The sequence below is a fragment of the Lepidochelys olivacea genome (genome assembly GCF_965140295.1).
Source record: "Lepidochelys olivacea isolate rLepOli2 genome assembly, chromosome: 1".
NCBI classification, from domain to species: Eukaryota; Metazoa; Chordata; order Testudines; family Cheloniidae; genus Lepidochelys; species Lepidochelys olivacea.
In genome coordinates this window covers 80,002,139-80,025,582 of record NC_140411.1, presented here as the reverse complement: position 1 = coordinate 80,025,582, position 23,444 = coordinate 80,002,139, and the positions used below count along the sequence as shown (strand labels likewise).

General features: G+C 39.9%; 1 protein-coding gene across 1 annotated transcript; it reads right to left on the bottom strand.

Moving 5' to 3' along the window:
- Nucleotides 1-1,311: 1,311 nt before the first annotated feature.
- KLF5 (KLF transcription factor 5) lies at nucleotides 1,312-22,937 on the bottom strand. Its single transcript, XM_084647494.1, has 4 exons — nucleotides 22,603-22,937; nucleotides 19,628-20,492; nucleotides 18,833-18,892; nucleotides 1,312-3,239 (listed from the first exon to the last, which is right to left on the bottom strand). Exons 1-4 carry the CDS (start codon nucleotides 22,783-22,785, stop codon nucleotides 3,061-3,063), a joined length of 1,287 nt encoding a protein of 428 aa, XP_084503620.1. The 5' UTR covers nucleotides 22,786-22,937; the 3' UTR covers nucleotides 1,312-3,060.
- Nucleotides 22,938-23,444: the final 507 nt, after the last annotated feature.

The following is a 23,444-nucleotide window of genomic DNA, read 5'->3' as shown; positions in this document are numbered from 1 at the left end:
CATTGGCATTTTTCTATTGTAAGGTGGAATTTTGATTTGTGGAATAAACAAGTCTGTGATTATGAGATGTGGAAGGCATCAGTGGGGTGGGGGGGAATAAGGAAGTGTGGGGGGTGAAGATTAGGATATAGAGTATGACAAAGGCTATGGGGCTAAGTCGACCTAAGTTATGCAACTTCAGGTATGTGAATAATGTAGCTAGAGTCAATGTACCGTAGGTCGACTTACTTCCATGTCTACACTGCATGGGGTCAAGGGGAGAGTTTCTCCCATTGACTTACCTTATGCTTCTAGTTCTGGTGGAGTACCGAGTTGACAAGAGAGCAATTGGTGGACGATTTAGCAGGTCTTCACTAGACCTGCTAAATCAACCCCAAGTGGATCGATCACTGTGCATTGATCACCTGGTAACTGGAGACAAGCCCTCAGCCTACACTAGTTTGTCATTCACAGGTGTGAATAAAATCACACCCCTGAATGACAAGTTACACTGACATAAGTGCTGGTGTGGACAGTGCTATGTTGGTGGGAGAACTTCTCCCACTCAAAGGGGCTGCAGTAGGTAAGCCAACAGGAGTTGGCTACATTAAGGAGCCTACAGCGGCGCAGCTGCATCAGTGCAGTTGCACTGCTGTAAACTCTCAAATGTAGCTGTGCCTTCAGTGATTGGAGCAAGGACTTAGATGTCAGGATTCAATTTCTCATCCTTCCAGAACCTTGGAAGGAACTCCCTAGCTGTTGTGTCTTCGTTTGCTCATCTGTAATCTACATAACCACCACCCCTATGGGATAGAATAGGGTGAGAGGATTGAGTCATTAGAGATCTTTGCATTAAGATGCTGTAAGTGTAAAAATCTACAGGGTCAGCTCTATTGTAGTTTGTGTTCCTTCCGGAAAGTACTGGTTTTCTTGAACAGAAAGAAGCACAGAAAATGGGTCTAACCCATTAGTTGCATGTACACATTTGTTTATATATTTTTAAAAGGTGACTAAGCCTCTCCTTCAATAGGAAAAGATCCTGAAATGGAGAGAAGATGGTGGATAACAGTATATACACCTTTCACATAAAGTTGACAGAGCTGCAGAACAGATGTAAATAAAATAATAGCACCATAAAGCTAGCTCTTATCACTTCATATGTACTATTTCAATTGTAGTGGTGCCCAAGAAGTGCTAGGTACTTTCCAAGCAGAAAATGATGGTCCTTGCAATGAAGGACACACAGTGTTGCCTCTAAGAATTCTATTATTTGAAAATCAATATGCAAAGTCACTGGTAAGGAGCTATACAGAGAACACTCACGCATATTCATTTTAGGCACTTGGTTTTATTTTATTTTTCAAAAAATTGTCTTTATATATAAACCATTTCATTCTCTCTCAAAACATCCTACAACTATACAGCTGTTTGCTCCATCATTTGCATAGGAAATACCACAAATACAAAAATAAGGGGGAGCGGGGAGTAGGTAAAAAGAAGCAAAACAGTAACCAATTTATGCATGTGTTTCCATGTATAAACATTTGAAGCCTTACAAAATTATTTACATCATTTGTCAACTATTTACAATTAAGAGCAATGTTTCTAACTATAACAAAAACTATAATTTATCAAGTGTATGTAAAATGGTCTTAAAAAATGTCTACCATATACCACAAAATAAATAAAAAAGACAAACAATAGTTTTAACAAAGCTATGTTTTCCTTTGAGACCCTTTTTTGGCTTTTTGATTGTTTATTCCACCTATTGGTTGACAGCATGAAATCACAGCTTGTGAATTGTGTATGTGTATTAGTTGTTTCCTTTATGTTGTAGATATTTTGGCCAAGTCCTAGGAAGTGTAACCTCATTTTTTGGCCCTTCATTTCCTATTTCCAGACCAAACACTGTGGACTAAATTCACTGTTGGCATAAAAGAGTAGAACTCCTTTGATTTCAGTTGCATCTATTTATGTCAGCAGTGACTTTTGTCTGGTGTGTGTCAATGTTAACAGTGGATTAACTAAACTGCACTGTAATTTTAAATAAAAATTACTATATCCTTTACCTTCTGGTAAATTACATGCAACATCCACATGAAACTAGATCATACTAGTGCTAAACCAGATTAACATGTCAGTCTATGAAAATTGCATCCTAAATCCTTCTTTTTAAAGCGATACTAAGTTTAGCTTTAGTAAGAGGTTTAACATTCTGTATATTGTAACTATCCTCATTATTTAAGCTTCCAACATTTGCAGTTCATTCTAAATGTTTTGCCCTTTTAAGCATTTTGAAAACTCAATTGCGTTTTGAATATTCAGTGCACAACACTTATGTTAACAGGTACAAAATGTCCAAATGGCTAGTTCACTTTTCTTCAGAAAATAAAACTAAGTTGGTAATGTTTTGAGAGGTATTTAAATAAATTTAATTGAAAATGTGCCATATTATCAAATGTACAATGTCTGAATTTTCAGATGATTTCTAGAAAACTTTTGTAATAAACCTTAAAAGCTGATTTGCATATTTACAAAATCGTTGTCATAGCAAACATGCAACATACTGAACAAACTTTTTGTTCTATGGCTGTTTATAAGTTTTCTATATATTTTATCTCCATAGAAAGACAACATTTAAAAAAACCACACAAGTACTAAATATGTCCAGTAAAAACCTGACAGACCAATTCATGGCTTGTCCTCTGTGTTCATTCATCTATGCCCTTCCATTAATTCATTTACTAAACATTGCCACAGTAATGATAGTGCTTTGGTCAAAACACCGTAAGAAAAAAAATCTATAATGATGCAATGTGCTGAGACATAATACTTGAGATGAAACCTGCTAACTAAAGTCATATACATGATCAGAGCAAACAAAATAAATGACTGAACACTCTGGTACTGTGGTATAGTGTCTTCCCTGTTTCCTCATAAATATACAAAATATACATTTCCAGTTTCTTTGGAGACTTTATGGATAGTCCATAGTCAAAAACTAAAATGAATTCTAACCACATGTTGAGAGTCACTTGGAAATTGCATAGATACAGACAGCCTCCACGTCGAACCCAGTGTTTAGTTCTGATGTCTCTTCATGTGCAGAGCCAGGTGGTCAGACCGAGAGAAACTACGATTGCACACAGCGCACTGGAAAGGTTTGGCCCCGGTGTGCTTCCTGTAGTGGCGTGTCAACTCATCGGAGCGAGCAAATCTCCAGTCGCAGCCATCCCATGTGCATTTGTATGGCTTTTCCCCTGAAACATTGGGAACACACAGAAACAGATGGTTAGTTGCGACTCTGCAGAAGAAAAACAATTAACGAGAACTCATTCTAAACGCCAATAGTTTGCACTTTAAAGGGGCTGGGGGAGTGCTCATAGTTCCTGATTCACAGCTATACTGAATACTTGCAAGTTAATCTTTGCTACAAGTTCACAGAATTTTGTTCTTGAAATTTCTTGTTCTTGATGCCACTGCAGAGACCTGTAAACAAACTAATTATTTACCTAAATTACAAAAAGTAAAAAATATACACCTAGAAAATTACTACATGGAATTGAAAAAATTATACTCTTGCCCCTCCCCCCCATGAGAGGCAGTAGAGAGCAGGATACTATAATCTGCTCCGATTTAATATACAAATTATTAAAAAGTTACAAGACTCATACATTAAATATATTTTTAAGATCTAGTTTAAATGGGGAGAAAGATTATTTATAATATAGAGGTTTAAGAGCTTCCGATATGTAAGTAAAACTAGAATTGGTTATGCAGTATGTAACTGTAGCAAGGTGCTGGTGCAAAAGCACCTAATTAGCCCCTGCTCAGTCAGCTCCAATCAGGAAAAACAGATTGGGGCTGATGGAGAAGGCCTGTTGCTGGCCTGAGGATTGGCAACACTTGCTGGCCTGACAAGCCAAGGGCTATAAAGGCTGGGAGGGAGCAGGAAGGGAGGACTCCTAGCTGAAGGCTGACTCTGCCTGTAAAAGGAGGTTAAATAATCCTGTAAATCTTGTAAACAGACACTGGTGGTGGGATAACTGTAGGTAAATAAAGACATGGGTGTTGCACAACCCTGAAGCCTCTCTGAGCCTTATTGGGGGCAGCAAGCGGGCCCCAGGAAGAGGGGCGGGTCATGGACCCTGTTAAAGTAACAAATACAACAGGGATAATATTTTCTAAAATAAAAAAAAGTCAACTAATAACTGCAATAAAATCTTGTGGCCTTCTGGCTCAGGACAGCTGTATATAGAGGAAAAATATCTATAAGACTCAGGCCCAAGTTTTCAAAATTGGATGTCTAGAATTAGGTGCTTACACAGCCAGATTTTTCAGAGGTGCCAAGCCCCTGCTACTTCTATTAACTTACATGGATGTGGAGAGTGCACAGCATCTCTGGGGAAAAAAAAAAAAAACTGACCACATTTATAGAAGCGCTTAATATAGATTGAAATGCCCAGCTTCAGGCAGCTAGATTTGAACATGTTGACCAAAATACCTCAAGTATTTGCATTAATCCATTTCAGGATTGAAAATGGGACATTTTTCAGCACACCTATAATTTGTAGTTATGTTTGTTGAAATACTGGGGAAATACCAAGTCAGAAACTTAAGGTGATTTCTCTCTACAACAGGGAACCAGTTAAACAACAAAACATTTATCTGCTTTGCAACTGTCATGTATGTGATGTCACTCTAAAAAGACAACATATTTTTTATATAAACGGAGAGCTAGGATTGCCTATTTATAGGATCACTGCTAGAGTGATATACACTGAACTACTCTACATTCATATCAAAGTGTCTTTAGATTAGGGCTCTCGAATTCTACTTTTTTAAAAAAGTGTTACAAGTAACCCACATGTTAACAGAGAGAGAAGGTGGAATTTATTAAAACACTCAGCTTTGACTTAACTGTGCTCCCATTGAAGTGAATGGTAAAAGCTCCATTGACAAATGGGAGCAGAGTTAGGCCAGTGCCAAGTGGTTTGGAAAATCCCATCCAGAGTATGTTGTGCATCACCTTCCTCCTAGTTTTGATCACATGGACCTTCCCCACTCCTGTTCACATCCAATAACAATCCTCACAAACCAACTACAGCTACTTGGAAAGTATTTTAATGTAGGTTTAGCAGGTGGAAACAAGTAAGAAAGCCAGCACCATGTGACCAGACAGCTTGTTTTGCACTATCAACAGCCCAGAGAACACTGAGAGAACCCCCATGTCAGAAGATTAAGCAATTCAGCAAAAATTAAGGTTCTATTGTTTGACCGCAGAAGAGCTAAATCCCTTTTAAAACAATCATAAAATCCATCCTGCTTGTAGAGTTTGATGCCTTTTATGTTCAACTAAACTCTTCACCTACTGCAAAAGGAGAGACTACCCCCATCTTTATGAATGGGAAGTAACTCCACATTGGCAGCACATTCACACTGAACAGAACCTACACCAAAAAAACCAAACAGAAAAACCAGCAATTTCTTAGTGCGTGAGATAACCAAGATTTATTGATATCACTATCATCCTTGAAGTGTATCATTCTTTAAAAGAAGCACACTTGGCGCCTGTAGATCAGGCCCTAACTTTTGTCTGTGCCAGTGGGTGCTCGCGCCCTGCCCCCTCCCGCACCTCAATTCCACCCCTATTGGATCCCTGCCCAAATCCCAGCCCTGGGTCTACCTCCTCCCCCAAGCACATGGCTTTGCCCCCCTCCTCCCCCCCCCCAGGCTTCCCATGCAAAACAGCTGTTTCACGGCGCAAGCGCTAGGAGGGAGGGGGGAGAAGCAGGACCCAGCGGCACACTCAGGGAGGAGGTGGAGCAGAGGTAGAGGTGAGCTGGGGCAGAGCTGCTGGTGGGTGCAGAGCCTCCACCAATTTTTCCCCTTGGGTGCGCCAGCCCTTGAGCACCCACAGGGTTAGCACCTATGGCCTGATTCAGCTCCTAGGAATCTAATGAGATTCTTTCCATTGATGTCCATTCCATTCCAATGGAAGATGGTTTAGGCTGCAACCAGTTATAGCTCAGTATTTGCTCTGTATGACTGTGACCAATGAGCACGGTAAGGCATCATTTGTGACTGTACCTCTGTCCCAGAGAAGACATACTGTAGATTAAAATAATATTGTCTAAACCTGACAAGTGAAGCACTACCATTACCAGAAAAGCCAGTTGACTTAATGTATTAGAATCCCAGAGGTATAATGGCTGGAGTCCACTATAGCACCTTTTGCAGTACAGTAATCATCCTTCCAATATCTACACTGGGTCTTCCTATAACTTGCTCCATGGTTATTAATGCAATCTTTAGAACATTGCAGAGGACATGGACACAGAAGAGGCCACTTGTAGGTCTGCTTTGTGGTAAAACAGAAACATAAGCATACCTCTTTTGTGGAGCTCAACAGATGTGCTTTCTTTCAGAATGACATTATTAAGCTTTTTGTGATCTGACTTCAGACTTTTTAAACAGATGTTTTATTTTGCTTATGACTAGATTTTAAAAAATAAAATAGCAACCTAGATAGTGTGGCTGTCTAGTAGATACATGTATTCTTTTAATATAGTCTTGTATTAAAGGCTGCCTTCTTGTACTCAGCACTTCAGTTTTCCCAGCCTTGCCCCATAGATAGCAGCAGAGTGGGAGACATCTCATTGGGAAGGACCCATCATTTGAGGATTTTTTTTTTTTAAAGAGTTAGTTTTGTTTTGGGAGTGGGATGGGGCGGATTTGGGGGAAAAAAGGGGGGAGGAGTGTTCTACTAACTGGAAGGGAGACAGTGGATATCTACATAGACTGGGGGTCCGGTGAGGGGGTGAAAGAGAGACAAAAATTTCTCCACTGTTCCTAAATTTGATGTTTATATCAAAAGTCACTTCTGTTTTCAGTTCAGTTTTAAGAGCTATGTTACTTGCCACTTGGTGGTAAAATAAGTTCAGAAGGACCCCACCAGTTGGAAGAGATTTAAGAGGTAGCTCTATACCCTGCTAGAAAAACAGAAGAGAAATTTTTGATTTAAAGAAAAATTCCTGTTTCTTTCACCTCAATCAGATTTGACCCTTTGGCCAGTCTCCCCCCCAGTTTTCCCTCCACTGAAATGTCAACAATATTTTTCATTAAAATTTCAATAATGTCAACAAGCTGTAGTTCCCAGCAGGCAAAGTGGGTTTGGTTTTAAAAGTGGCCACTATTTACAATGCTGCTGCTATTCCTGCAGAGGTGGGGTGGAGTATCAGGAGTTTTATGCATGCCTGCACTGCAGCACACTGAACACATCTGCAAAACCGCTTGTGTAGCTAGTGTCTACTGTGCATACCACCAAAGCCAAACCCACATGTATTGCTGGTGGGATGAAATAGTAGTATGCAGTCTTGTAGTGCATAAATTACCGATATTCTGGACAGCAGTAATTTATGTGGCCTTGTTGGGCATAAATTACTAAATATCCCTGTGAAATCCTGATTCCATTGACGTCAACAGCAAAAAACAAAAAACCCACACACCTCTCATTGACTTCAGCGGGTCTTGGATTTCACCTCAGATTTCCAGGGGAACATCAGCTGTTCCCAGTGCCTACCCTCATTGCTGCTGGTTATGTCATCTTATGTCACAAGACTGTGGGAAGATTCATAACATGGCAGGTTATGGCGATGGCAGCCTAGAGAGCTATGTGCTGCTGCTCCTCCCCATGCTGTCATAGCCCCACCCTGGCTTCTCCAGACTTGAGCTGTGAAGAATTTCATTGAGGGTATGCATGAAGGGGACTGAGTAAGTGTAACCCACACCTCCTGGCTGTGGTGTTGCACTTTATCTAGTGGCACCAAGACCACTTAGAGAGATAAAAGGAGTCTGCCCTACAGCCTTACCTAACAGCCAGTTGGTCTTTAGCTCATGCTGTAGAGGCTCATGCACTAAGGTCCCTGGTTCGATCCTGTCTGCCAATGACCAGGGTCTGTCGGCATTTCACAAGCACCTCACAGAGTTTGTTTTGAACACTACTACTTTTATGTACTAGAAATTAAAGCCATAACACTGCCCTTCACCCCTACTATGGCTAGCAGTGTGGGAACTGAGAACTAGAAGATGTATTTTTAGCTCCAGTATAAAGACCCAGCTTATTCTGGAGAAATCTAAGAGGTGAAATACTGAAAAAAAAAATAATAATAATCTATGTTTGTGATGCTAGTTTCTGTTGGAAAGTTCTTGAAGTGAATCAATTTGAAATGTTTTTCTTTTGGGTGTGGGGAGGGAGAGGCAAGTGAAGACAGAGCTTAAAAACTTGTTTAAAAAGGAGAGCAAAAGAACAACTAGCCCTGGTACGGTTTCATCCTTCCCAACCCATACACACGTTTGTCATATTTAGTGGGAAGAATTATTTAAGTGCCTGTGGCAAGGGGAAAAAAAGATTCCTCAAGTTACACATTTTTTAAAAAGTCATTCTGGTTCTTTGCTATACTGAATTTAAACAAAAAAAATAAGCCAAGGAACATTCAATGCTTTATCCACTATTTTCATTAGCTACATAGTAATGTAAGTTTTGTTTACTTTAACAATTGTGTGCAATACAGTAGCTGTACAGTTTCAGAAATATTTGGTTTCCTCAAGTAGTTTAGAACTTCTATAGGATGGTAAACCAAGAACGCCATTGGTCATCAAATACTAATGTACTATAGTTCAGTTACTGGAACATGATCACTTTATCAAACAAATATTTCACTGTAAAAGCAAAAAAACAGCTAACTCCTCCACTTCAGGGGAGCTTCCATGGGATTTGTTAAAATGTCAACACTGTTCAAGTAAAACACCATGGAGGAAGCTGGTACCGACTTCTAGCCAAATAGCACACTCCAGGCCTTTCTTCCAAAGCCAGAAATATTATACACAGCTCTTCTGGGAAGCAGAACTGCTTTCTGTTGAATTATGTTTCAACAGGATAGAGGTTTCATACATTTAATTGGATTTTTGCATCATCTCTTTCCAGTATCACTGATTTTAAGTATTTTGTTAGGCATCCACATCACAAAATGTATTTTAAGTTCCTCAACTGTTAAATATGTATCCATTCTCTAGCAAAAAAGATTGTCTGGGACGTGAAACAACCTTGCACTTTAGTGTAAGTGTTTAAAAAACTTTGTTGAACATTAAACTAGTTTTGCTAAGTGCTTTCTCCTAAAGCAATTCCAGTGATAAGGAAAATGTAACTTGAAAACTTTCTTGTAACTCACTTGTCTTTAAAGCAAATATTAATGGTGTAAAGGTTAGAGAGATGTCAAAAGGAGGCTTTGATGTCCATAGGAGGCATGCTACTGAGTATGCAAGCCTTCTCTGTTACTTCACACACCCCTCCCCCATTGCCCAAGTGATTCACACACACACACACACACACCCCCCCATTGCCCAAGTGATTCCCAAACTTTGGCCAACAAAGCCCTTGCTGGTCACTGCAAGAGAGCAGTCTGGTCACATGGAGGTGGCCCTCCTTAATTTAAAAGGCTAAATCACATTAAAATAAAACTAAAAATACATTGAATATCATCCTAATACTACTTCTCTACGTAAGCAACTGCTGTAGATGCCAACTCTACGTTATTCAGTCACCAGTGGGAGAGGAGAAGCCCTGCTCTATTAAAATCGTCAGCAAAAACACCATTTTAAAAAAAAACACCAAATAATTAATGAATTTCCCATTGACAATACAAGAAAATAGGCTTCTGTTTAAAAAAAACAATAAATAAGTGACTATTTAATCAAAGAGTTATTTATATAGCTGGGTTTATCTTTAAAAAAAGAAGCTAAAAATTACAGGGCAAGTTTTTCACTGTGCTTACAGTCAGGCAACTAAATTCATATTTTCCCAAGACACTGAGCATTCAATAACTCCCACTAGTTTCCACTTGAACTGTGGACACCGAGTAGAGTTGGGTGGAAAACGGTTCTCGTCTCACACATATTTGACAGTTAGAACATTTTCTTATCCACCGTGAATTGGGATGAAAAGTCAAAATCATTCATAAATAGAAAACGAATTCTCTTTCTCCACCTGAAAACCCAGTTCAGGTCAATTGAAACATTTTGTTTTGATGATTTAAAAACATTCCATTTCAAAATGTTGACTTTTAAAAAAAAATCCTTTTAAACTTTTCAAATTAGTTTAAGTTTCCAAACAAAGTCATTTCAAACTGGAAAATTGGAAATTTTCTTACAGAAAATGTCAATGTTTTGTTTTTGACAATTTCAATTCTCTCCTCCTCCTCTCCCCCCCCCCCCCAAAACATTTTTTCAAGTTGGGAAATCCAACCAGATCCTGTTTTTCAAACAGTTTTGGTTTCAACAAATGAGCATTTCCTCGACAAAAATCAAAAAGTTCCCAACCAGTTCTAGTGCAGAGTACCTTAGGGGAAGAAAATAAAATTAAACACCACACACACCAAACCATACAGCTTAATTTTAAGTAAGCACGTTTGAAAATTTTGGCCATAGCCTGCAAGTGTACATGAAGTAAGACTACTGAGGGAGGAGGGTCTGAAATGTTACCCCACTGTCCTGTGTTTTGTTGCATGCAGAGCACAAAATGTGTTATAAGCAATTTACCACATGTTTGGAACAGCCACATTATGAGTGAATTATACTGGTCAAAGGATTGTCCATTATTTATATTTGACAATTCCGAAAAGTGTGGTAGGTGCCTCACAGTACAGATGAGAGGACATAAGGTGAAATCCTGACCCCATTAAAGACTCCCAGTGACTTCGAAAAAGGCCAGAACTTCATCCTGGGTCCTACTCCAAGCTAGTTTCAGACAAGACAGAATGGTGGGGGAGGGGACAATGGATAAACAATATAGTAAGCATGTTCAAGGAAAAACAGCAGTAAAACAATAAAATGACCTAGTTACTCATTAATTTTAAGAGAAACTAGATTGTGTGTTTTAGAACTTTTCTAGGATTCTAGTTTTCATATCCTTCCACCTCTAGAGCCAGTTTGCTTTAGTTACCAGATACGTTGAGGCCTTGACAGAAAGATTAGAACTAATCTTTTTCAAGTTCACCCGAAATAGCTTTTCTGTATAATATGGTGTAATGATTTTAAGCCTTCCTCTCTGACTGGACTAGAAGTAGTTGCTGGTGTATTTGTCTCTACCCCAGCTCTCCTATGGAATATAGCAGGTTTCCAGCCATGACAATTTACCAGATACAAAACATACACACACACTTTTAAGTTTCCTTTTAATGTGCAGTATAACACTACTTGAAAGGTGCTAATCAAATAAATACAATATTTTAGAACCATATGACAGGAAGCATTACTCTTGCTGACGGGGGAGGAAGATCCAATTACTGGTTAATTAACCAATATTTTGATTTCCTTCTATCACAAAATGTGTAGAGACAAGAAAAAAGTTAGTATTAGGTAACTGAAGAAGGTGGATATGCACAAAAACGTTATTCTCTTTGTGACTACAGACATAGAGAAGACATTATCTCCTCATCAACGAATAAACATTCAGAATTCCCCAATGCTCTGAAGCACTCTTATTTTGTTAAGTGTTGTCTCATTCAGCTCTAGGATTACTGAGGAATCTTGACTGACTTGTGAAGTTGTTTATTTTCTCTCCGGTATAACGTTCTGTTTTAGCAGAGGTGGTCTCGCCTCAAGAATATATGCAAACAAAAGGCAGAGAATGCTAATTTTTAAAAAGTGGATTTATAATAATCCATGCCATCTGCTATGTGTGTGTATTTACATGTCATATGGGAGAAGAGGGTTTCCTCATGCATGGTATGGTTGCCAGAACTGCTTTGGAGTTTTCACACCTACAGCTCTGGCACTTGTAGGGTAAGAGGTTTCCCCTTAATGGAATGTAATAAGTTTATACTATGATCCTTAAGATCGCCACCAACTATCTGTATATAAAAAATTACCAAAACAGTAAGTTAAAGCCTTCTTTAACTGAAGGCTAAGTACTGTATACTTGCCAAATGAAAGGTTTTAATGTGTCTTTAATCAGAGTTGTTAGAGATCACTGAATATAAATAATGCAGCCTGACAGGACAGGAATGCTGCTACCAAGATACTCAGACTAAACTAGGACATTACTTAAATGTTTCTAATCTTTCACCAATGGGAGGTTCATGTCAGCTAGTAAACAACCAACAACATTCACCCCAGAATATATTCTGTGGAACTAGAGGAGATTCAATTGTCCAAGTCAAGCTCAGACAATTACAATATGGAATGTCTAATCAAATAATGGAAAGTTTTAATCACTGGCAATTGCTGTGAATCTTCAACTGTATTAGCATGTGTTGGTCAGCCTCAAAATGAACTATATTTAAAGCCAGTCTTAGGTCAACAGTTGCCTTATCAGGAATCAAATATCCTGGAAATGAAGTTTAATCCTCTCAGGGAGCAATTGACAGAAAGTTTTTAAGCTTTCATGCTTAGAGAGACTTTCTAGGCTTTTAATCAAGAAGAGAAATTGTTGGACTAAAAAAAAAAAAATCTAAAAATCTAACATGACTGCTCTTCACCTGACACCTACTTGAATTAATTTTTTATAAAATTGTACCTGGACAGTGGGAGCTTTATTACAGTGTTCTGAGTCAGTCATATCAGAGAGTCAAGCCTATGTTGGTAAGACTTTGCTTTAAAAAAGTGCACAATATGGTAAAACATATTTCACTAAAGCCATAATTGGAGATAAAGAACCAAATCAATTAACCCTCATGGCCTACAGTCATTCATGAAGAGTTTGAAAGACATGTTACTTTCCCCAAAACACTGGTTTTTACAGGATGGTGATGCTTTTCCATTTCTCCCACAAGTAACTAATGGATTTATGCAAAACTCAAATAAAAGATACCAATTACTCTCCACTACTGCCTAACTGCTCTTTTGAGCAAGTTATTTCTGCCTAAACATCTGCTGATCAGTTTGTCCACAGTATTTTAACTTTGCTCCACTTTTCATTATTCTAGTCTATTAATGACAATGGTTTACATAAATCAACTTTAAAGTGTTATCTCTAACAGGGAAAAACCAAAAATCTTTCCCTGAAGAGTATATGAATAAAAATGAAACCCTTTTACTGCCATTTCCAAGAGGCAGGCCCCAAAAGATCTCCATGATAAGAATTACCATATTTCACACATTTTAAGTAATTTTCTTTGAAAAACTAAAGTGCTGATAATTACAAGAGTCAAGCACATAAGGAGTATTAATGACTGAGATTAGCCTCTTCTGCTCTGTGGCTCGAGTGCATCTAGGGTGCTACTTTCCAAGATGTTACAAATGAAGTCAGCATATTGGTAGGACAGCACTGTGGGTTAAGGCACAAAAGATTTGGGATCAATTCCAAACTCAGACTTCTTGTGTGACCTTGGGCTTGTCACCCTTTTGCTCTGTGCCTTAATTTCCCATCTGTAAAGTGTGGGCAATACCACTTCCCTACCTCACAAGGATGCTGTGAAACGTAATATTTCCTGTTAGGTGCTTCATAACTAGGGTGATCAGGGCCATACAAGTCACTTCTGGGGAAGGAGCCAGCACCTAGTCCTCCTACCTCTCCTGCATTCTCCATTGTCTTTGTTTCTAAGATCAAGCCAAGCAAGCTGAATGCTTATCATAATGCTCACTCTGTTTTGGAAGGTTGAACCTCATAAGCCCCTTTCCCTTGAGTGGTGAGAAGGAAAAAAGAAAAATTCCCAACTACTGCTGGGCTCCCTCTTACTAGCCTTCTCTGTGAAGAAATCCTTGACCTGCCTAAGCTGAAGTGGAGGAAAAACAAAACTGGCCCCTCTAATAAGAAGGCAGTAAAGCCACTGGCAGTTGTGACCCTCTTGTCAGACTTCTTGCCTTTCCCCAGATACATTTACAAAAAGGACTGCAGGAGAGCTGGGCATGTTTTGCAGAGGGAGAGATATAGATAAGATAGAAAAGGATACTTGGGAAAGGAGGAAGAGAAAGAAATAGGAAAGGTGGGGGTGGAGGGAAGAGAATAATCACTAAACATTAAAGTAAGATTAAAATGATGAAAAAGAAAAAACCAGCATCGAAGGGGGAAAATGGAGTGAAGCAGGGAAAAGGCAAAGAGACTCAAAAGTAATTGAAATTAATATCAAAATATTAACAAGTGACTGACTGTCACATATGCACATTTTGGACTAAATGTACACCTCCAAAAAAATTAATCACACAATTTCCCCACAGTTCAACAGCACCTTTCATGCGCACATGTAGTTTATAAACAGTACCAGGTAAAATATACACAGACATGTATAGGTCTGGTAAATTGAAGATATAAATTCCTATGGGCTGCTCAAAGCCTGTTGTCCACCACTGGTTCTGACTATGACTGACCATCAGTCCAATTTTGGATCTACTGACATGAAGCCATATATTAAAAAGCAAGCTTAACATCTTGAGGCATTGAATAAGTTAACAGTTGTCCCAAGCCAATATAAGCATTTGACATAACTAGCGATGTTGAAGTATTTTGACTTAATCTCATTTAAGGAAATGCCATTTCTCTTGCGGTATCTAGGCTTTCACTTCCCATCACCACATACAAGCTAGATCTATAGATAGAGAGATGAAATAGTTTCTAACATTAACTGCAAAACTATTAATGGAAAACCCAACATGTGATCAGAGAACATGCCTGTACAAAGACTATGTACAGAAAACCAATATGCAGCTGAAAAAACATCCTCAGTGTGTACCCTGAGGTGTACAAAACAATGACAGCGTTTCCTCTAAATAGAAGAGAATACATCTCTGAAACGTGCAGCTGCTCACAGAAATGAAGCACTGGAGTCTACAGGTGAGAACTCAGATTTCAGTTTTTAAAAAGACAAGCATATCAGTACAACCTGGAGGGGGGGGGGGATAAAAAAAAGAGGGTGGGGAAACACGGTAGAGTTGTTAATGGGGGAGCTGTTGACGTATGTTCAAGCAACATGAAAGAAAGTTAATAGAGTGTATTTATAATGCACAATTATCTGCTTTTCTTTGACATTTGACAAGTTTTTCAAGTTGGGCACATACCTTAAGGCACTAGCATGAACTACTAATTTTACTATAGTGTAGCCTATAATACAGGTGTTTAAAAAAAAAACATGCTTTATATGCTGGTTGCACAATACAAGTTATGGAACTAAACTTGTCTTATGACTAATAGGTCAATGTATTTTAGAAGAAAAATCCCTATTATAAAGAGGTTGAAGAAACCTCTCTATACTGAAAGATGCTCCTGTATGTATACTAGCACATACTTGTTTTAAATCAGCTAATGATGGAGGATCAAATGCTAATCCATTCTAGTAAAATAATGCACTGAAGTGCTTTTAAGATGTTACCTAAGAGAACTTGACACCTGATCCAAAATCGTTCAGAGAAGGATACAAAAATACATTCTGTACCTTTGTAACTTGGCAACAACAGCTTGTTTGCCTGTGTTCAATTCTGAGGCTACCAGCTTATCACCAGTTAGAATTCCCTCCATAATTTTAAAACAACTGAAATAACTAGCCTGAGAGAGAGATGCCGGTTTCAGGAACTACAACAAACACAGTAACTTGATTATTTTGGAATACAATTGTCACCTAAAGGATTAAAGGTTTGTGTGTTTTTTTTGTTTTTTAAATGAAAACAGGTCCCTGGAACAACTCCATTAAAATGAAGGGAGCTTTACCTTCTTAAACCAGGGCTGGATTTGACCTACCCTTTTTTAAGAAGAAAAATATAAGGGGTGGGGGGGGGGGAGAAGACACTAAACTCTCAGCCATTTCTTATGACCTCATAAACGAGACTTATGAACCTGCCAATTAGTTCATATTTGAATGAGGAAACAGACTATGGCTCACATTCGTCTTTCAGAAATAAGATTTCCCTTAAATTTGTTCTCAAAGAATGTCTACTAAACTCATTGAAAGCCATTCAGGAGGGAGACACTCCTAAATAAATACTGTGAAAGGCTGAGATTTTCCAATACAAAGGAAAGGCATAAGGTCTGTTTTGACTTTTAATGGCAGACAAACTTTGCTGCAGGCACTTTTGAATTTTAAAATGACAGATTGCTGAAGAGGGTGGAGACTGTTTGGGAAGAGAGAGATTGCAGCCAATTTAAAAGGTATCGTCAAGAAACTAAGAATAAAGAGAAAACAACTTCAGTGGTCCATGATTACTAAAGAACGGGTTTAGCCAGATAAACAGGTCTGCTACACCCCTAAGGGATTTGAAAGAATATCACACAAAACTTTATTAAACTGGATTAGGTGAGACTCACCTATTAAATTTAAACTTTGAAGGTAATTACTCCATAAAAGTACAGGTATTTTTAAGATTAAAAGAGGAAAGTTTAATAGCACTGCATAAATCCAATTGGTTTAAGGGTGCGCACAAAGTAAGGGTGGAATTTATACAGACAAACTCAAACGCGTAGACAAATTAAGCGCAACGGGTCTGATATTTCCCTTTTGAAGTCAAAGGCAAAATTCCCTTGACTTCTGAGAGAACTGGGCACCTAGTAGATCTCCATGAACTTCCCTGAGGTTATGGCCACTTTTACCAAGGCAGAATTTAGCCCTTAATCTTTCAGTTCATTAATTTATACAGCACTGGAAATGTTAAATGGTGTGCTTGTGTTCAGACACTTTAACTTTGCACACAAGGATGTTTAATTTAAAAACCTTGGATTTTCAAATGGATATTGAGAAAGTGTCAGACTTATTCATACTCTACAATAAAAGGTAGGTAACAGGAAATGGACTAACATGTTTGTATATTAACTCTGGATAATTTATCCCTTCATTCCCCTCCCTAGAAGACCCTTTGTATTAAAGGCTTACTTAAATTCACTAGATTTTATCTGAAGCAGCATTCTTGTTTCTATGAATAGATCAGCTTCCCTGACCTTTGTACACTTAGCCACACTGCTGAGGTCAAATGTCTACAGGTAAAAAAGGTGGAAAGCAACATTAACCTTACTCATCCATAGCAATAGGTATTAGTGATCACAACTTTGGTAAATTCTTGTACATAAACAGAAGTATGTTAATTTTAGAATTCTTAATAATCAATACTATTTAAAGATATGAAAATAATTACACATACTTCTGAAAATTTTAAGAGTGATTTTCATTTTTACAAATAACTTGATAAAATTACATTTTAAGTTTTATTTTTTGGTCTGTTCCAAGAGTCACAGCATAATGACAAGTTACACATTTTCCATCTAATGTTGGTTTAAAAGTAACAGGGCAGTGGCACCCATTCTTTCCTTACTAAATAATCTGTAAAGTAAGATGAACGTTGCATTCTATTATATTAGTCACGTTTATATCCTCATTAAAAAAATTAAATTACTCTCATTAAGCTAGCTGGTAATGAGTGATTATATGTATCACAAAATGATTGTAACAATATTCTTGTTTAGTCTATTGCTAGTGGAGAGCACTGACCTTTGCAAAGTTGCTTTTTATTTTTACTGTCGCTGTAATAGAGATAACTACTTCATTTATGAAAACTGGATTTCCATAGTAACATTTAGCCTGGAGATATTTACAGTAATCCAACAATCCACTCATAGTAACTGTTGAATACAAGGCCTTTTTCCATAGAGATGAAATACATTTTGTTAGATCATTGCTCATGTTAAGTTTTGTTTTGACTTTTGCTTTTAAACTAAGATGAAAGAAACCATGTCATTCACACAGTACAAATTTAATGTTGACAGGCCTACTACAGTAAGGCTTTTGCTTTAAGTAGAACCATAAGTTACTCTGATTTGAGGATCATGCGTCCATGTGTAAGTATTTCATATTGAGTACAGATACCGCAACTAGATTTAAAGAAGATAGTGGCTTCTTTAGCCTAGGTTTCTTTGAAAAACTTTGTAATTTACATTTCAAAAGGTTCAGCTAAACTGCAAAAACAATTTTGTAACCAAGTTCCCTGCACAAGAATTATCCCAACCTGTTAAACAGTTCTCTTGTGATGTCAGACTTGGTTTAAAAACCACCACACATGCATCTAAACTGAGCTATGGTTTGGACAGAACGGTAGCAATCTCTTTCCAATATGTGTTTGTAACACCCATCCATGTCAAGTAGAGAACCCTTAGTTCACACTGGAGTCAGTGAACCAAAATTCACTCCTCAGTTTATACCTATGCGGGTCCATTACCTGAGATTGCATGCATGTAGTTTCAGACAGGATTCGGTCTACGATATGACTATATAGGTTGAACACCTCAACGCGGCTTTTAATTTTCTTACCACTTTAGTAACTCTTCACCAAGAAATAAAAATGAGATAAGTTTGTATTTTTTTTAAAAAGAAAAGTATTTGGTTTTTAAACATGCACATTTAATGCTGGAGAAAGAGCAAATGGAGAAGAATTTTGGAGCTCTACTGAAATCTAAGGAGAAAAATCTAAAAAAAAAAAATAGTTCTGTCAGCACTAGTATTTAAAGTACTAAAGCCAAAAGAAATGAGAGCTTGTTTATTTAATTAAATAAACTGAGATAATCATATTTATTGTGCTTGATTCAAGACTTGCGGGAGAAAAAAAATCCCATATCAAAATAATTTTTCCTTTTAAAAAAGCGTTTTAGAGAAAAATTGAAGGTTTCAAAGGGAATATTTTGCTTCTTTTCAGTTCTTGAGAAACAAATAACTAAACAAAATATCTTAAGAATAAATAGGCAACTTCATTTTATTGACCAAGTTGGTCGATTTAATTGAACCTAGCCCATTCTGCAAAATCAAAGAAAGAAAAGATGACAAATCAAACACGTTTGCTTTTTTTAAAGATTCATAACCAAGGAATGAACAAGGAAAGTACATACCAGTATGAGTTCTCAGGTGAGCTTTTAAGTGGGAAGACTTTGTATAAACTTTTGTGCAGCCTAAAAGAAAAAAGTGGTTGGGGGAAAAAGAAAAAAGAAAGCACATCAGCAGGGAGACTGTAATGCTCTAGGTTTGTTGATAAAGTCACTCAGTCACATTATTCTGAAAATATTTAAACTTACTACCTTGTGGCAGTACAATCATTTGAAATTTCACATTATTTACTACAGAAAGTTCTTGTGAGGGGGTTGCTTTACATAAATCAAGAGAAAAAGCAATACTTAAGATTCTGGAATCCTTAATTACTTAGGATGTTATACAAAAGGATAGCTCCTACAATCTACATACAATTGAGAGTTCACATTTAAATTACATCTGCTACATGAAGCCACACCTGTTATTCAATGATATATGAATGTCACTGATGAACTTCATTTTTTAAAATGTTTCTAAAGGACTCTGTCTGATCTTTCCAGGGTATTACTCAATATCACTGTTATTTACCATAGTTCTACACTGATTTTTTTTTAATTCAGCATTTGTTGTACTATAACATTTACTACATTCAAGATACCATACCCTGAATTATAGTTGAAAGGAAACTAGTTTCTATTTAGCACAGTGTTGACATTTTATATTTGGGATCACATATTTCATGACTGAATGATTAACATCTGGTGCTAGATTAATCTTTTAGTCTAGCATACAAAATGGATGGACTGCAGGAGGGGTACATATTTGGGTTTTTGAGGAGAGGTTAAACAAATATAGCTGACAACTGAGGAACTGCTTACCAGGATAATCACAGTAGTGGATACGTCTCTTCTCAAGGTCCGGGTTACTCCTTCTGTTGTATCTGACTGTCTGGATGTTCTGTGAATTTATTGGCATGGCCACCGGTAAATTTGGATTTTGGATTGCCAGCTTGGAAGCTATGGTCGCAGCATAGGATGGAGGAGGGGTTAAATTTTGTAGCATTTCTGCTTGTCTATCGGGACTTCCGGGCTCTGAACTTGGGGGTGAAGGAGGGAAGTAAGTGGCCTGTGGTTGAAGAAACTGATTTGGCATTGTGTATGTGCATTGGGGGATACCCTGGAATTGTTTCATTGTAGTCTGTGGAATAGCCGAGGAGAGAGTGTTAAGGCCTGCCATGGCTGATGACATGGAAACATTGTTAAGAGAGTCCATTACTGCCGCCTGCGTAGTAGAATTGGGCATATCTAAATCCGGTGAACTCAAGAGCTGATATAACTGGCCCTGCTGGGGTGTGACAGAAAGATGAATATCTGGAGTAGGAAGCTCCTGCTTGATGAAAATGTTGTTCACATCGGGAGTTTGGGGAGAGCTGAAGATGCTGGTAAACTCTGGGAGAGCCTGAGTGGGGGTAGGGGCAGTAGTTTCACTCTGATGACTGAAGATGGTAACTGGTTCGGTCTTGATGTGGGTTACACATGATCTCTGGGATTTGTATAGGCCAGTTCTCAGATGAGTAATGTCAGGAAGGAAGACATTCATGTTGATACTATAAGGCAACCCTTCACTGTCAGTGAAGAACTGGTCTACAACTGAGGCACTGTCTCTTCTGTATTTTTTATGTTCAGGGATGACAGGAACTGGTGGAAGCTGAGGTGCCAGATATTTCTCCATTTCACATCTTGTCTAAACACAAACAAAAAACATAATCCACATGATTTGTTACCAAACATAGACAAGACGGGACATAAAGAATGAAAAAAACCAAACACCCTTATGAGTGCTCTTACTAGAATAGCTATACGAATCCCATCTCTTCCACAGGGAAAGTTTTAAATAGTCAGACTAATGAGACATAGTAAAACAACCCTGCCTTTTATAATTGATATGCTAATCAACAACTCCAAGAACAAATCACGCTGAACAAGGTTTATGCAGAACAAGAGTAATCATCTAAAATACTTTATCATCATATTTGCAATAGGATAATGTAACACAAAAATTAATTCATTCCTACAATTCCTGTACTCTACTATATCACCATTATTCTAAGAAGCGTATTGACATTCTTTTACAGGAAGTTCACACACCTCTCTTTGAATTGTCAACTGTAAAAGCCATGCCCTCATCTGACTATTTGAAGGGTAACAATTCAAATAATATATATTCATACTTCAGGACAGATTTAGAACTTAAAAGAAAGTTATCTACTGGAAATAAAATCCAAAAGAGGTATAAACAATACAGAACAACAAGGAGGTAGGACCATGACTTTAAGTTACTATATATTTGGTGTAAAGAGTCCTCTGGACTAGAGTATAAATTTTTTAACTTCTACAGAGTCTATAATTTGTTAAGAATATGATAAACATGTTTCTACTCATGGTCAAAATCTTAAAGATCTTTAATTCCTACAATGAAATCAGTCCCTTAGTGCAGTGGTAGTAGGGAATCCGTGGGTGGTGAAAGCCTGATACATTACGGGTACAGTCATCAGTAAAACATTTATCATGTACTCTCCAATGGGCAAATGCTACATTCCCTCATACCCTGTAAAAAGTCCAGTCATACCAAATCCGGTTAGCACCCCTAAAAACAGAAAGCAGCTGACAAACGGAAAGTCTGCTTAAAAGTGTATTTCAAGAGCCTTTCCGAAAGAAAAGCAAAACAAAAAAACAAAAACAAAAACCCCACCACACACACAAAACGCTTGTCTTTGATCTAGACCGGTCCTTAACGTGCCAGGCTACTTTTTCCAGCTCTTGTTTACAAGCCAAGGCCAGCTTGCTTTGAAGGCAGAAACATGTATTCTTTGAAAAGATATCGCTGAGCCACAAAGACTGAAATATGTCCCACTAATATTCACTGCCTTGCTTATCAATTCTCGGGAGGAGAGTTCTTCCTTAATCTTAGTTACATTGGAGATAGGGATTGAGCGACTCCGGCTGAGATCCCAGGGCAGGGCCCCCCTTATAAATACACTTTGGAAGGTGCCTCTGCAGAGGTTTGTCAAACTGCTCAGGATCTCACAGGCTTGTCTGCTCCGTTTATACAATGCTACTTGTGCCACACAAGGCAAGTCACTATAATAAACCGCACACGAAACTATTCAATGAAAGAGTCAAGGGCTGGAAATAGCCTCAAACGAAGCCCGTTCCTGAGCTAAAATCAGGTTGCGGTTGGCGCTGGCTGATTTTAGCTCTTCCAGCTGTTTGCATGTGGATCTGTTGCCAAACAGTTTTCTGGGACACGCAGAAAGTCCCGACAAGTCTAACATGACCGTGCGTGGGCGAGAGAGACAGGCGGCTGCGCTAATTCTGCTGCTGGGCAAGTGCAACGGCAGCAGCTGTAGCTTTCAACACTCTCACGGGGCGGCTCTGCCCCTGCCCGCTAGCTACCGCCTTGAGCGGTTTCAAAGTTCGAGTCCCGGCGCCCCGATCCGGCCACCCCTCGGTTTTTAGCAGCTTCCCGGCCGGAGGGCGGCAGCGCCCGGCCGGGTCCCCGCCCGCAGGACCGGGAGCAGAGCGGCTAGCTCACTTGGAGGCACAGCGGAGCCGGGAGGACGCGGAGCAGCCGCATCCCCACACAGGGTGGAGCTGGGGGCAAAAGGGGACTTCGGGCTCCAGCCCCACTCCCTCCTATCCCCCCCCAGGTGGGGGCTCCCCGCTGCAGGGCGCCGCCCTGATTCCCCTGACACTGCCCCACCCAGCGAGCACTGCCCGTGCGGGCTGCGCCCGGCGTCGAGGGGCACGGCCGGGGGGGGGGGGGCCCGCCCAAGTGGCTTCTCCTGCCTTACCTGCACCATCTCCTCCGCCGGCATCCTGGCCCCGCCGCCGCCCGGCTGCTGCTTCAGATCCTCCCCCGTGAACATCGCCGCCTCCCGGGCGCCCAGCACGGGCTTGAGCTGAGCGAACACCGGCTCGTCGGGCTGCTGCATGGGACCCAGGCGGGCGCTCATGGGCAGCACCCGTGTGGCCATGGCCGAGTGGGATCCCCGCGGAGCGGGCACGCAACCTCCCCCTGCTGCCGCGGCACGGGGACCAGCCTGGTGCCCTGGCGCTCGCACCCTAGCCCACAAGCCCGGCAACAACTCCCCTGCCTCCAGCGCAGCCTCCCGCCGCTCTACCTGGCCCGGGGTAGCTCTACTACTGACACATGCCCGCCTCTATTTCAGCCGACCCCACCCTGGCCAGGCACAAGGGGGCTGGCCCTGCGGGGCCGGGCGGCCTATGGGAAGCGAGCTGCCCGCCCTCTTCCCGCCTCCCTGGGGCCGGGAGCGTGTACCCCGCTCCTGACAGCCGGAGCCAGCCAGGGGGCGGGGGCCTGTGGAAACAAGGCGCTTTGCACGTTTTAGGTGTTGTGCCCGGGAGCCCGGGCTCAAAGTTAAGGTCACGGCCCTTCCCCCCCGCGGTGGGGAGGCAGCTGGCGGGGAGCTGAGAGAAGCCAGCCAGGTTATGTGGAATGACAGCCCCGCATTCCGAGCTAAGCACCTCAGGAAAACAGGTCCCCGGCGCGCACTGCAACAGGTTGATCAGTTTAACCCCCGCCCCCCGAGCGAAGTGCGCCTGGGGCTGGGGCTTACAACTGCCAGTGGATGGGTTGTGCAGACAGGACTAGTCAGCAAGAAAGAGGAAGGTT

Coding starts and splice junctions, on each gene's coding strand:
- KLF5 (XM_084647494.1), bottom strand. CDS start 22,785: ATGGCCACACGGGTGCTGCCCATGAGCGCCCGCCTGGGTCCCATGCAG. Junction 20,493..22,602: donor CGGCGGAGGAGATGGTGCAG/GTAAGGCAGGAG, acceptor GTTTGTGTTTAG/ACAAGATGTGAAATGGAGAA. Junction 18,893..19,627: donor CCACTACTGTGATTATCCTG/GTAAGCAGTTCC, acceptor TTTTTCTTTTAG/GCTGCACAAAAGTTTATACA.